Here is a 15,454-nt window from a genome sequence, read left to right on the forward strand (position 1 = left end):
TAGAGTATATAAACTGCCAAAATAAATAAATAACATAATCGCAAAACTTGTGCAGAATATAATATAGTTCATTTAATATTAGCAAAGTGCTATAGCAAAGTTCATTAAAGGCGGGCTTCTAAAAAAATATTAGAGATAATGTTATATACCTCCTGTGACTAAAAATGCTTGCTAATGGCGTTCGCGCAAAATATTGACAACAGGTGACTGGTGCTCAGCCAATAGCAATAGCTTGCGGTTAATCATTAAAAAGATGACCTGCAAAACAGATGCGACGTGCTAAAGCATTAGTAATTCTAGTGTCTCTATTTATAAAGTACGAAATATTTTGCAGGGAAACCAAGGAAACAGGAAACAAATTGCTTGAAAATTCAATTCTCTAAAGTTCTAGAGGCAATACATACAGATTAAAAGTTTGATAAAGAAGGTAAAAGAAGTCTTCGTAAGGGGAAAGTTTTGGAAGCACTGACGGTGTTAAAAATGTCGACTTCGTTCGATAATTTGGTGGCAAGGAAGGGAAGTCCAACGCATAGCCTGCGTAGTGGCAGCACTGAGGCATCGGGCTCGAATAGAAGCGAGACTCGAGATCTTTCTCGACAAACAGCCCAACAACAAAGAATTAGTCAACGCCGCGCGATCCAAGCAAGAAAAATTGTGTTTTTGGTCCTGATTCTGCTGCTTATTCTCGGCGGACTTGGCTATGCCATCTACAGAGTTGTTAGCAACGATTCAGACGAGACAACAACAACAAAAATAAAACTGGATGAAAATGACAAGAAAACGACGACCATCAAGACAAGTTCTATACACGAGATGAAAAAGGAAACATCTGTTTTACAAGGTGCGTATATGCGATTCATATATACTCGTGTTGCATTTCTTTGACAAAATAGATTTTAATTCATGTTTGCAGTATAGTTCCGTCCTCGTATTGAAAATATAAAATAACAATTGACCGAAACCTACATGAACCAGTATTGAAGACCAAGATTGTGTGTATTTTATTTCATTGGAAACAAACGCGTACAATTTGTATACCTCGTGTGTGTATAATTACATAGTTAACCATATACTTGCATGTATTGATTGAGCACACTCGCATATGTGTATATATATTTTAATTTTTAAGAGCCTTGAAAGCGATGGCAATATTAGGCAACTTTATTTCAGATAGCCTGATCGATATTTTTTCTTGAATGCACTGGATTTAGCTATAAAACGATATAATTTATGGCGAATGTAATTGAATCGGTGATGGGATAGCGTTTCATTATTGAAAACCATCCATGCAGACGTGATCTCATTAACACATACCTAGCCTTGGAATTCAATCAAATTTAATCGCAATCGCAATAGAATGCTCTGTTTAAATATACAGACCAATATTATACTGAAATATCTGTAAACTTAGTGGCAACGGGTGTCTTGAAAATCTGCATTTTTGTTCGTACACATGCATGCACATATAATGTACAAGTCAGTGCCAGTGGCCTATATATAGCCAGCCTGACGATTTTTTTCCGCTATGTAAATTTCGAGTTATTATAATTATTCATTTCTGTAGAAATTTACTTTTTTCACAGTCAATGAACACAAAAATATTAGCATAGCGGGACAAATCGTCAGGCTGGCTACGCTACTGCATGAATTACGAGTTTGCTATTAGATAGAGCAACCCAAAACATACACGGCGCCTCTCTTTTTATTTGACTTGATTTCTTCTTGTAAACGGAAGCTATAGACGTATAAATGAAATTAAAAGAGCTCTAAAAAATAAACTGCATATAAAACATGCAAGCAGAGAAGAGATTATCGGAAGGAAAAATATCCCGCTCCCACGCGGCCTGGGAAATACGCCGGTGGAAAACCGAAAAAAAGTTAAGGTTAAACGAAAAAGGTTATAGGGGAATATTTTTACATTTATGAACTGTATGGCTACTCATGTGAAATCTTATCCATATTGTAAAATATAATGGAGTCTTTTACGCCCAGTCAAACATAATGATACGATGATTTTTACATATGAAATAATGAAAAAAGTATAATTATAAATTCCTCATAGCAACTACACGCATGCACTCCAGCTGATTTTTTTATTGAAAGTATAAGAAGTCTTGACTTTTCTCTATCCAATTTTAAGTTTATTGTAATTTTTTATTTCTTTGAAACTTGTTTGTTTTTATACGGTCTATGAGTTTCCAGCAATATCATTATATAGCGGGACTAAATTGCCAGACCGGCTACACTAGAATCTGCTCATTATAGTTCAACGACGCTTTTTGACTTGCAATTGAATTTGTTGACCCGGGTTTTATTCTATTCGAAATCAACTTTGTAGTTTTCCTGTATCGTCTAAGATTTAGGTTCAAAATTGTTTCGAGTTTCCGTTTTGATCAGCGGCTAAATAATTATTAGCTACATCTGTCACCCTCATTTGATATTCAGTGAGGAAATATAGCAGCGGTGTATAAAAGCGTATTTCTGTATAACAATAATTAAGATGGTAAATTAAATGCGTCTATCGAAAGTGGTTTAAAATGAGTTTTTAAGAAGGCAATTTTGGTAGACTTATGTATAAGAGCACTTTCATCATTATGCATGCATATACTTGTTCCAAAAATTTGTCGCGATATATACTCATTATGTTTCATTTGTTTCCGTGGCGGGAATCACAATTTAAATTACTAATCACATTTAAAATACACAGCACCTATATAACAAATATATATATTCGTCGCGTTTTCTTGGCCCCTAATATGGGGCGAAGAAAACGCGACGAATATATATATCCCTAATTGGATTTGTAAAAATAGTTACTAAAATTTCACCCCCAGTATTTTTCCACAATTTGGGTTAAAACATGTGATATATTTTTTAAGAATCAACAAGAACGGTCATGGTGTCGAAAAAGAAAGAAAAGCGGTACAGTACTGATCACATTACCTCAACATTCTCGACAGTAAAACAAGCTCTAGGGTCGGATCAAGGAACAACCTCAATTTTAAATGCTCATGCGACCCCGAACCTTCAGTCGACCAAAATGCATGAAAGTTCATATATCGCTCAAGGAAATCAGGCAAGTTCATCTGCTGCACCGGATATGAAGTCCAGTCTGGATAACATGGCCCAAACGACAAATAATGGTATACAAACGCCAGCAGCTGGTGAGCATCCTTCAAGTGACTTTATTAGGAAAACCAGCAGTACGAATCTAGGACTTAAGATTACTAAAACAACATTGCATCAAAGTTCAAAAACCAAACAAGCAATTCAACCAACAACATCTGTGGATCCAGCCAAATCTTCAAAAATCAGCAATGTTGAACAAGTTAATACCAGAGAAACAAAATCCTCAATCATGGTTACGGAAAAAGTTAAGCTCACCACAACGAAAAACTTAAATCTTAAGGCAACCGAAACTAATCTTCCTTTCCTTTCGGACTCAGTCACAAAAGGTATGATTTCGTCGTCTACAATAACTAATTCAGTGCATTTAATTAGCTCAACAACCCTTCGCAATGACCAGAACCAAATCTCTTTCTCAACAAATGATTTAATCAAATCGTCAATTGCATCAAGAAGCGAAACATCTTTTTTGACGCCATCGAAAGTTGAGAATGACCTATCTTCAACTAGTGCAACTAACCAGTTTTCTCAGCACTTAACAACACAGTATTCAACAACTCAGTATTCAAAAACTTACTATTCAAAGAATCCGAAATCTTCAGTTAACATAATAAATAACCTCCAAACCACGACCATCTCTGAAAACACTCCATCTTCGCTCGTTGCAAGGGATTCTGTATCCTCTGTTTTACGCTCAGAGGAACCCAATGCAACGATCCAATCAGCAAATAGTATTCATCCACAATCTTTATTGACCAAGAATGATAGCACCATCATGGTTTTCTCTCACACAGTTTCTTCGGACTATAACATAATGCTCACTTCCTCTCCAACAGTTACCCCAGAAAACGAAGGAGTTACTTCTAAAGTGCTGCCGTCGATACAATCGTCGATATCTGCTGTGAAAAATATGACTGCCTTGTGGAACGTTGAACATGCGACGTCTACCAATGTCCTGCCTCTGATTTTGCAAACAAGTAATGCAACAACGCATATGACATCCAGTAGTATCCTCGGCCAATTACATAGTTACAACGTTACCACAACGAATCCCCTTCATGCATCTGCCAGCGCTGTGGTTTCTGTTGTATTAGAAAATGGGACCAATTCCTCCTTGGGCGATAGCGGCATGGCAGCTACAACAATTCAACCAAGTAAGACCTTTGTAACTCCAGTGGTTTCGAGCTCAGTGACCATCCCCCCTTACTATCATCCATGGAGTAACTGGACAACATGCACGCGAAAATGCGGTGGTGGTTACATATATCAGACCCGTAATTGTTCGGAAGAGGGGCAATGTGGTGGTCTGGGACCAAGTGTAAATACAACCATCTGCAACTTACATAAATGCAATGGTAAGTTTATGAGTAGGTCATGCAGCAATTTTTATTATCTTTTAGCTACTCGATTTTTCAATTCCGTAGCGTAGTATGTAGAAGCTGTAAGAAGACAGGAAGGTCCTGTCTTCTGGGTGCGCTTTTTAACCGCGTTATAAATGGTAAAAGACAGGAAAAATACTCATATGGAAAATGTGTGTGACAAACGCTATTTGAATGGTAAAAAAGGCGGGATTACAGGTTTCAACGAGTATTTAGAATTTTTAGCGCGTTTCTATATTAATAAAATACTATTTATTACTAGATAACAGTGTTTATCCCGCACAAGTTCACTGGAGAGCAAGTTTGCATAGGTTGAAAACGTCAATCTTGCTATTAATTGCAATAACGAAAAAATATTATGCAAATAATGATAATCCCTACGTGGAACAATTACGGACAATTTTAGAAAAGTAAAAATATTATTACGCAGTCACTAGTGCAAGCGGTCCTTCGCATTAATTTTTGATAATATTTGTTAATCTGTTTATAGAGACAGTATTTGATGTTTCGCTTAATTTAACTGGTTTGGAATGGACCGATGATTTCCGCAACACATCATCTGAGGCATATTTGGAACTCGTAGAGCAGTTTATGAAGGAGGTAATCAAATTAATGCTTGTACAAAATGTTAATCATGAAGGTCTATATAACATTCGATATCCTTTATGTTATTTTATCAGCTGCGTTCACTTTATGGACCAAACGTAACGATTCAGGTTGACAACATAAGGTACAGTAACGTTCATTGTATGAACCTGATCACCTACTGTATGTTACCGAGTTTTCAAATGTATGTTGTCGAGTTTCCGACATTTTTATGTAATATTCCACCTTTGACTTATGTACGAGTAACATTTGTTTCTGATTCGATCATTTTTAATCACATTTTTTTAAATTAGCGTTGTTTTTACTTATGCATTACTGGTATATTGCTGTATTGTCTCTCAGCTAAAAATCATAAGTCAACTCAAAACGAAATATTCAAAAATTATCGAATATTTGCATTCCAACAAATCAATTTCGTACAGTTTTTTCACACACCGTTGCTAAAGCTTTGGATCATTCATTGCTGATCCGTAAACATAAGGATCTTTCTCCGTCGATCAAAAGTTATTCTGATATTAATTTCGTTTTTACTTTCTCCTAACAGCAAAGGAAGCGTCATTATTTCATTTACCATCACCTTTGCTACATCAAGCCATATCAATAACCTAACAAATGCAATTAATGAAGGAAAGATTGGCAACCTCTCCGTTTCTCTGGTGGAGATTGTTAACAATATTGGTAAGCGAACCATTTGGGTTCTATTTCAACTTGTTTTCTTACCTTAATTGCGGCAAAAGGTAGTAGTGAGAGTACGTTTCCTCTTGGTAAAGGGTTCATACCGTCAGCAGATATAAAGATAGCACGTTGTTATTAAATTCTACCGTCAATCGACAAATTAGTTGCGTTGAATCAAACATTTATCGCACGCGTATTATTTTGTAAACTAAATTGCATGCGCTCATTTGTTACTTAACCACGAATGTTTCTTACTCACATTCGAACATACTAAAAATTAATATCTTCGCACAAAATTTTTAATGGAATCTGTTGATTGTATATTCAGTGCCAAGAGAACCAGATTTTGTTCTGGTCCACAACACCACGACAAATTCAACGATGATACAATGGAACAGGATTCAGCCAAGCAATGCAAACGGAATTCTTCTTGGCTATAAAGTCACCTTAACACCTGGCAATGCAAGCTGGACGTTTCATAGTAATGACGCAACTTTAGTGAGTGTTTCCGATCTCATTCCTAATACAGAATACACAGTCAATGTTTTTGGATACAACGTCAATGGCGATGGAGAAATGAAAACCGAAACATTCAAAACAAAAGGTAGTTTTGATAATACTTTGATAATTTTCTTGTATGATTGCATGGCGACTTTAGTAATTATAATAACTAATGATAATAACTAATAATTATAATAATAACTAATAATTATTATTATTGCACTGATGAAGGTCCGGGTTAACGGACCGAAAGCTTTGCAGTATTTAATACTTACGTGGTGTACCTACAAGTTATTATAAATACTTTGATAATTGTCGAATAATTACACAAGAAGTGCTTATTCTGTTGCAGATATCAAATAGATGAATCTCTCTTTCCTTTGCATCGTTTTTTACAACAAATTAAATCATTCTTCATTAGTCTTTCCTCTAACCGATGTGTAATGTAATCAGTTTTATGACAGTGTCTCTAAAATACTTTCCTAGAACTCCCCCCGTACTTTCTGCTCTGGGGTGAATGGAGTAATTGCTCGCGTGACTGTGGTGGAGGTGTGATGTCACGAAATCGTACTTGTTCAAAAGAAGCCATGTGTTCACATCTGGGAGATTATCAGGAAAAGGAGTTTTGTAATGTTAAAAAGTGTAATGGTTAGTATGAAATCACAATCTATTTCTTACAATTGTCGAAGGGTCATCCTGACATGCATGTTAACGTGAAGCAAAGTACCCGTGTTACCTGACGTATGCATACCTAAAACCATTAAGTTCATTTAGAAACAACTTACGACGTCAGCCTGAATATGACTAATGTCGAGTGGACAGATGACTTATACAACACAAGTTCAAAAGCATATCAAGACCTTCTAGCAAAACTTTTGGAGGAAGTAGGTTCTGCAAATATCTTTTTTCGCTGTTTCCTGTTAAACGCACTCGGGCAATATTAATATGATAATTTCATTTCGGGTGACACTCACAGATTCGTTCTTTCCAAAGCGACAATAACAGTATGAAATAATCATTATATAATAGCCTAATTTATTGCATGATTTAAACTTGCGTTCAATGGACCTTTTGCTTTATAGACCAACTTTTGATTAAGGCAACAAAAAAAGAAATTTCCGAAAAGTGCATACTAAATTTAGTAAAATTACCAAGTTTTGCTGCAAAATATTGTAAAGTACGTAAACTACGCTTCCGGCCGTAGTAAAAAGTTATAAAAAAATGGCAAAACTTTGGATGGCTATATTTTCCGTAATACTTGACATTTTGCGGCCAACTTGGCAATTATACTGAATTCGATACGCTCTTTTTAGCTGTGGTGACCTATTTTGTTCTTGTTGCCTAGATTGTAAGTTGGTCTATTATGCAAAAGGTCCATAGGCTGGGCCTCGGCCGAGACTAGATTAATGGGGCGGGGGTGCATGCATATTGCTATAATAATACTATTCGTTCTTCTCCCCGACGGAGTTCTTTTGTACGTATATTATTTAAATGCTAGTTTTGGCTCTATTAATTCGGGAAGAGTCTCCCTCCATTTTTGGAGGCCTTATAATTATTCTTTTGGAGTGCTGAGTGTATGTATATAAGGTTCGCATGCGATGCAATTGTAAAAGCCGTTTTGATCTTTTTATATGCAGCTGAAGAAGAAATACCCAAATGCAACGTTTGAAGTTGATGGCATTACGTATGTACCAAGTACAGTCATCTTACATAATCTTAATAAAATTTGAAGCCATTTTCCTCATAAATATTTCTACAAACCAGCTCGATCAGAATGACCGTACTAAAAAACAAGGAAATACATCCCACATGCAGACAGTTAGACAACTGAACATCTGAACTTAATAGTCACCCATATTAATTGGAAGATTTGTTTACTAAGTGTACATGATGCATACAACACAATACATAAGTAGAAAGTGTGCATGATATCCATCGTACCCTTACGATATCCATCGTACACTATGAAATGTTGTCAGCATGCGGATTTAGCCAAAAAAATCTGAATCATTCTTTATGGCGCAAATATTTTTTTCAGGAAAGGAAGTGTACTTTTTCTCTTTAAAATAAAATTCAAAGAAGACACGGAGACTGACGCAGAAAGCCTATCCGACGATCTTGAAAATAATGGTCTCGGAAATTACACAACCACGGTTAATAAACTTGAAAACACAAACCGTAAGTTCTTGTTGGGGAATTATGTTGTTACATAACAAAACAGAAAATTTCTTTCCGATAAAACGATTTTATGTAATGTGATTTATTTAAGCACGGATGCATTTATTGCCAGCCATGAATGTGGGGTACACCTTGCCTTGCTAGTCTATTTATTTTATGAAATGCATGACATTACATAAATATTTCATTTTGAAATTCACGCGAACAGAGCAGTGACACACTCCGTGCACTGTTTAAAAGCGTTTTTCCTGGTGGAATGATCTGAGTTTTTTTTATCTAAGTTTACAGGTTATATAGTTCAGTGGCGGATCTAGGGGTGTAACAATGCTATTGGTTATAGATTTGAAAAGAATATTTTTACATTAAAATCTACCAATGCGATTCCGATTTAAGCTGTAGTAATTTATTCTACACACCCCTGAATTCGTGACTGATATAGTTAACTAAGATGTTTCGTACGTTACACAGTGCCACGTGTGCCACCTGGTTCAATTGAGGTTACCATGGTAACTCATCACTCAGCTGTAATAAACTGGCTAGCGATCTCCGATGAAGACTCGAACGGAGCAATCCTTGGTTATAAGATCATACTGATACCTGGGATTAACAAAACAGTGGAGTTTAACGAGTCCGCTAAGGCGTCGGACACTGAATTTAAGCACGTTCTTGAAATGCTCACTTCAAACACGACCTACCGGTTTCAAATTTATGGATACAATATAAATGGTGATGGTCCTAAAAGTGAATCAGTGATTTTCACAACAAAAGGTATATATTTGCACCGAACAGTTTTCTGTTTACAGTATTTTCATGTTCATGTTTACAGTAAATGTGGATTTCCACTTACAGCGAAATCGTTCGCTAGCGAAATATTAGCATATTTTCTTTTGAATTTAAATGAGCATAAATAAATTAGTGCGACTTGAGTGTTCTCACTTCTCAATTCAAAAGAAAATATGCAAATATTTCGCCAACGAACGATTTCGCTGTAAGTGGAAATCCGCCTTTAAACAGTATTTTCAGGTTAACTCGACATGACGTCAAATCGGGAATTTCGTGCAACTTAAACAAAAACTTATTGGCAATTCCTAATTTGCTCATAGAAGAAATGCTTATCAATTTTAATCGGATTAGATGTCACTTTAAATCCAGAATGCCAAATTAAAGTAACATCCAATCCGATTATAATTAAATTGCCAGCATTTGACATCAATTTATTTCTTGTTTGATATCAGTGCAAATACCAAAGGTTGTCTCGGCAAATATCTCCGAAATTACAACAACTCGTGCTCTTTTCTCCTGGCAAAGAATAATCGACAATAATGAGACGTATGGTATTCTAACTGGGTACAAATATATCATCAATCACCAACCAGGGCAAAGTTTTGTAGTCACCGCACACCAAAATGAAGCTTATTTGGATAATCTCCAGCCAAACATGAGCTACGGAGTACAAGTCTTTGGATATAATCATTTTGGCGACGGTGTAATCAGCGATCTATTTAACTTCACTACAAGAGGTAGGTGCCGCCATTTCCTGCTTTTTAAGTCTTTTGTCGACCATATATAGCCTTGTCGTGTTTGGGTTATTGTCAGGGACTCCGGAAAAGAATTCGACCCCCCTCGATTAACGTTCAATTGACAGCTATGCCAGCAGCCCTCCCTCCCTTGCCTTCTATTGTACCTGCCGGGGAAAGACGGTAAAGATGTGCTTTTATTTCGAAAGATTACATTCTAGATCCAAAGTAGATAAAGAATGTGGCCACCAATGAGCTACAATTAAGAGCTCATAATCGACTTGTCAAAAACTCCGAGACACCAAAATTATATATCTTTGGAGACAGAAAATACGACGTAATGAAGCTCCAAAGACCATGTTTTGGTGACATCTTTTTTCAGGCACCGCTACTGGAGTGCCCCTTTGCACTTGCATCGTTCCGGTTGTCGCCGTGTAAAGTTCACTTGCGTGTTCACAAATTTCCAATCAAAACTCTAAACAAAATTAACTGTCGATAGTTATTGAATAAATCATATCTTCCTCCTAGTTCAAATACCAAAAGTTTCTGAGGCAAAGATTTCTAATATCACGAGAACTGGTAGTGTGTTTTCGTGGAAAAGCATTATGCACAGTGAAGAATCCTATGGTGAAATTTCTGGATACAAGATAATTATAGTTTCATGGCAACATGGATCCTGGAACATGACAGTTTTCCCAAATGATAGCTTTATTGAACTAAACGATCTTCGCTCTGGAACTAGCTACAACATAACAGTTCTTGGTTTCAATGAGTATGGCGATGGAATTATTAGCGATATTCTTCAATTCAAAACGCGAGGTAGAGAGTTTTTTATAGTTTGATATAAAATTTTAGATATATTATTATAATTATTATTATTGCCATCATTATACAATACGTCTTTTTCTGCTCTTATAGCTCAGATCCCAAAAGTATTGGGATTAAGTATTTCTCACATTACGAGAACCAGTGGTGTGTTTTCCTGGAACACTCTGGAACACAATGAAGAAACCTATGGTGAAATATCTGGCTATAAGATTCTTATAGATTCTCTTGAGCATGGTTCCAAGATTCTGATAGCTCGCCAGAATGAAAGTCTTGTTGAGCTGCAAGATCTTCACTCTGGAACAAGTTACAACATAACAATTTTCGCCTTTAATGCGTATGGTGATGGACCTTTCAGCGACGTTCTCGAATTAAAAACGCGAGGTATGTTATTTATTTCATATGTTATTCTGATTTACATGCATTCAAGCCTAGTCCGGTACATAATACCAATTTATTAATTCGTAGGCATCATCCCAAAACCAAGCCTAGTTTCAGTTTCCAACATAACAACAGCAACGTCAAAGCTTTCCTGGATTTCGATCCCACCCAACACTGAAACATATGGCAACATTGACGGTTACAAGATTATCACACGTGTTGGGTCTTTCGTCAATAACACGATTATTAGAGATGTTACATCTACTGTTTTAAGAAACCTTTCATCCAATTCGACGTACTGTTTCAATGTTGTTGCATTCAATGAATTTGGGGATGGATTACCCAGCGACGAGACGTGCTTTACGACATTAGGTAAGTCAATAGCTCTGACTGGTTGTATTAAAAGGAAAGTTGAAATTAACTCAGGCAAGGAAAAAGTTAAGCAAGAGTATCATAATAAAGAATTATAGAGTAAATCGGTTAAATTAACAGTGCTAAATAGGCGGTTGATGTGTTTTATACATTTTGAAATGCCTTCCTGAACTTCTAGAAGTTGTTCATTCATTTGTTAAATGCTGCGAACTGTGTTGAATGATTGGATATTAAGATTTCATTCCGCAATTTATTTTCGCAATTTCCATGTCGAACGTGAATGCTCTACTTTTCTATATGCCTAAATATCGTCAAAAAATTCAATCTCAGTAAAATACTTCAATTTATCACCACAGTGGAAAAAGAAACTGTTATTTCGAGCTCTTCCCAACCCGAGGCACTTGTGAGTACAACGATGACAGGAATGAAACCAAGTAGCAGTGTGATAGCTGAGAGTAGCATTTCACAAATACAAGGTGAGGTATATCTAAGTTTATGTCATATATCAATAACATCACAGACGAAGAACATTCTGACAGGTTCCATCATTTTCATGCGTTTTATATTTTATGTATGTGCGTATTATACTAACACGTGTTTCGCATATACTAGCATATTCTACACAATCATCATCCGCTATGACAACAGTTAACGATGTGTCTTCGTCGATGGTTATGATGCCACACTCCTCGTCACCACCCATATCATCACATTGGTCCAGCTCGTCGTTTATTTACAGATCTACAGATTCACCAGCACTCGCATCGATCGACACAAAATCATCGTCAAATGTTGCTTTAACCACTGTTAAACTAACTTCTACTATTGAAAATCCAGTTACGACGCCACCGTCCAAAACTACGTCTCCTCAGGAAGCAAAAACATCCACCATTATTCCAACAAAGCCAAAGACGGCAATCTCAAGCGTCGTCAATGCGACGGACGTTGAATACATTGTCGGTAAAATTCGCCTAGTCAACGAAACATTCACCTCGGATTTAAATAACCCAGAAACAGAAGCTTTTAAAACTCTTGCAAGCCAGATTGAAAAGATGCTTGCAGATTTTTTCCGCTCCCACAGTCTTGTAATCGTCAGCGTCAAGGTGATAGAATTTCGACAAGGAAGCGTGGTCTTTGACTTCTACGTCGTAACTCAGAAATCAAATGGATATCAGACGACAAATTTTTCAACAGTCCTCCAGCAAGCTAAGACCAGTGGTGAAGGACTGCAAGGCCAACAGTTTGATTTTGATCCAACCCATTTCTCCACAAAGCAAGTCGAGCCTACAATGGCACCAACGTTAGCGAGCGAGGCGAATAAAGGGTTACAGAAGAATGACGAGGAGGAGGACGATGCGTTGATTGTCGCTGTGGTAATTTGTGTTCTTCTGTTCCTTGGGGTAGCTCTGGTCGCCTTTTACGTCGGAAAGAAAAAGAATTGGTTTAAGAGAGGAAAGAGGAAGATCGTTCCCGAAAAGTAAGTCAACAAATATTATAGATCCTTGTACTGAAATTGTTAGGAAGTCAGGAAATGGTCCCTTCGATCTCGTTCTTTCCCTTCAGCACATGCAATTTTTTCGCTGATCCTCAAAAAAGATTGCCCCAATCTGGTAGCAGCATTATCTGAGCATTTCACTTCAACGCTGTGACAAACTTGATTCAAATTAGAACATTGTTATATAACAAATTATAAAATAAAATTAAAAATTTTAAATTAAGGTACAGGAGAATAAGGAAAAAATGAGCACGCCTGTTCTCGAGAAAGAAGATAAAAATTTCTTCTGGAGACAAAATTATCAGAATTTTTTTCGGTTTGAGTAAGAAGAGAAATTAATAACAAGTCATTGCTGATTAACGCGCTATTGATGCGAAAAAAATTTTGCCAGTCGGTCTGAATTAGCTGCTATAAAATATTTGAAATCCTCAAACGAACCTTAAGCGCAAAAATCATTTGAATGTCGGAAAATAATGCAATGAATCCCCCATTCTTAGGACAAGTGCGAACCAGGCCTTACTACACATAATATAATGTAGAATGTAAAATATGAGTATTTTCCTTTTCAGCGATGATGATGATGATGACGACGACTATGGCGACTATTCTCCGCCCACAAACGATAAGGTTCGACTGAAAACAGCCCGGGCTGGAAGAAGAAGTCATGGGGCGAGAATAAATGAGGGAAACACCACAACAGAATGTTAATATAAAGTAATATTTATAACCATTTTAAGAATAACATGAGACGATTGTTGTTGACCATTCTCCAAGAGAAAATAGGCTAAATTCGTTTCAAATAATTCAATTGTTGAAGGTGGGCGGCAACTTTCATAATTTGCAACAAAGATACCTGGCCACAAAACCTTAGCTTTTTTGTAGCTGCATTAGTTAGTCTTTTTGGATTGCAAAAAATGAAAATGAGCCGTCAATAATTTTAAAATCTCACTGTTATTCCTGAGCTGTCTGAGTAGTTAGTTTAATTAACTACTCTTATTCCTATAAATTCATATTAATTCGAAATTAGGTTAAAACCACTGTGTATCTCTAGGAGGATGGTAGCAATTATTATATAAGGTTGTTTTCGTATGATTATAAAAGGTTTATAGCAACGATACAAAATGGAACAGGTGATAATGAATGCACGTTCTTTTACCATACGGAAATCACAAATGACTGCAAATGTGATGATATTAAGCAGTTTAAAGAGATCCTATAATTATACAGCACTGATATGATATATCTTAAGCACAAGGGCCCAGTCAAAACACGTTTATCATTCATGCAATCTATGCATGAATATTAAATTATTACTATAAGAATAGTTTATAATAGCTAATAGTTTAGTTGAAAAGACTTTAATGCATGGCAGTCTGCTGAGGCTGAAAAAACTCACATTAAATTATACTAAAAGTGAAAATCTATCCCATATATTACAACGATTAAAAATTAGAAACACAAGAAAGTTTAAATATTCTACGCCAACATGCGCGGTATGTAGAAAATGGGAGCATTTTTGTGAGAAATAACTGGCGACCAATCAGTAATCACAAGGCGTCAAAGAAAGGTTGACAATATTCATGCTACCAATTTCGCGATTGAAAATAATGGCATTCAAATTTTTACAATAAGGTACGACTGATTTCTATACATAATTTTACTATTTCTATATCTTTTTCATAATTATATGCCGTGCATGTAACAGCATGTATAGAACGAATAAATTTGAAAGTTGTTTACATCAAGCGCTTGCATATGCATGTAAATAATAAAACAGTTGTTTATGTATAAAAATTAGTTATTTATAAGCCTACGTCTTTATCACGTTCAGTTTCTCCTATAAAGGCCGACACACACCGGACGTGACCAGCCAACGCGATTTTAATGAATTTTTAAATTTTCAAAAGTAACTACATATGTTTGATCATGTTATGATATTCTTGATAACAGACCTTGACGCATTATGACGTAACAAGCCGTGAAACCTGCATGGAATTTTGGTCTTAATAGTCACGCCGGGAAGTTTTGAAGTTTGAATTTTTCCCGGCCGTGACTATCAATTGGCTGTTTACATGAGCCCGGTTAGCCGAGATTCAACGAAGCGTCTTTGAGGTATTGAAATAAGTCTTTATGACACCAAACAAGCACATGCTATTGTTGTGGTGATTATACAGGAGAGCAGTTTATGAATAGGAATTTAGTTTCCACCTACTCCTATCCCCCCTATTGCTGTTTCTTTGTAATAGTTATTGGGAAAGATTTATTAAATCATTAAATCATACTACCGCCAGGATGAGGTTATCTGCTCATTTCAATACCTCAAAATTATCCCACGCTTCGTTGAATCTCGGGTAACCGACTCATGTAAACAGCTCCTAACAGAATTCCCTGCAGGCGTT

General features: G+C 36.3%; 1 protein-coding gene across 1 annotated transcript; it reads left to right on the forward strand.

Moving 5' to 3' along the window:
- The first annotated feature begins 329 nt into the window (after window positions 1–329).
- On the forward strand, window positions 330–14,510 carry LOC114539003. Its single transcript, XM_028559837.1, has 19 exons — window positions 330–841; window positions 2,880–3,455; window positions 3,963–4,481; window positions 4,996–5,105; window positions 5,186–5,235; window positions 5,656–5,789; window positions 6,115–6,390; window positions 6,774–6,935; window positions 7,062–7,171; window positions 7,925–7,971; window positions 8,326–8,465; window positions 8,934–9,233; window positions 9,701–9,985; window positions 10,511–10,801; window positions 10,901–11,191; window positions 11,276–11,560; window positions 11,917–12,036; window positions 12,173–13,037; window positions 13,625–14,510. The coding sequence occupies exons 1-19, from the start codon at window positions 481–483 to the stop codon at window positions 13,761–13,763; spliced, it is 5,061 nt and encodes a 1,686-aa protein (XP_028415638.1). The 5' UTR covers window positions 330–480; the 3' UTR covers window positions 13,764–14,510.
- Window positions 14,511–15,454: the final 944 nt, after the last annotated feature.

The sequence above is a fragment of the Dendronephthya gigantea genome, unplaced genomic scaffold (genome assembly GCF_004324835.1).
Source record: "Dendronephthya gigantea isolate DGI-Jeju-01 unplaced genomic scaffold, DenGig_1.0 000194F, whole genome shotgun sequence".
Taxonomy (NCBI): domain Eukaryota; kingdom Metazoa; phylum Cnidaria; class Anthozoa; order Malacalcyonacea; family Nephtheidae; genus Dendronephthya; species Dendronephthya gigantea.

Excerpts from the sequence above, each read along its gene's own strand:
- LOC114539003 (XM_028559837.1), top strand. The coding sequence starts at position 481 with ATGTCGACTTCGTTCGATAATTTGGTGGCAAGGAAGGGAAGTCCAACG. Across the intron at positions 842-2,879 it reads GGAAACATCTGTTTTACAAG|AATCAACAAGAACGGTCATG; the intron begins GTGCGTATATGC and ends ATATTTTTTAAG. Across the intron at positions 4,482-4,995 it reads CAACTTACATAAATGCAATG|AGACAGTATTTGATGTTTCG; the intron begins GTAAGTTTATGA and ends ATCTGTTTATAG.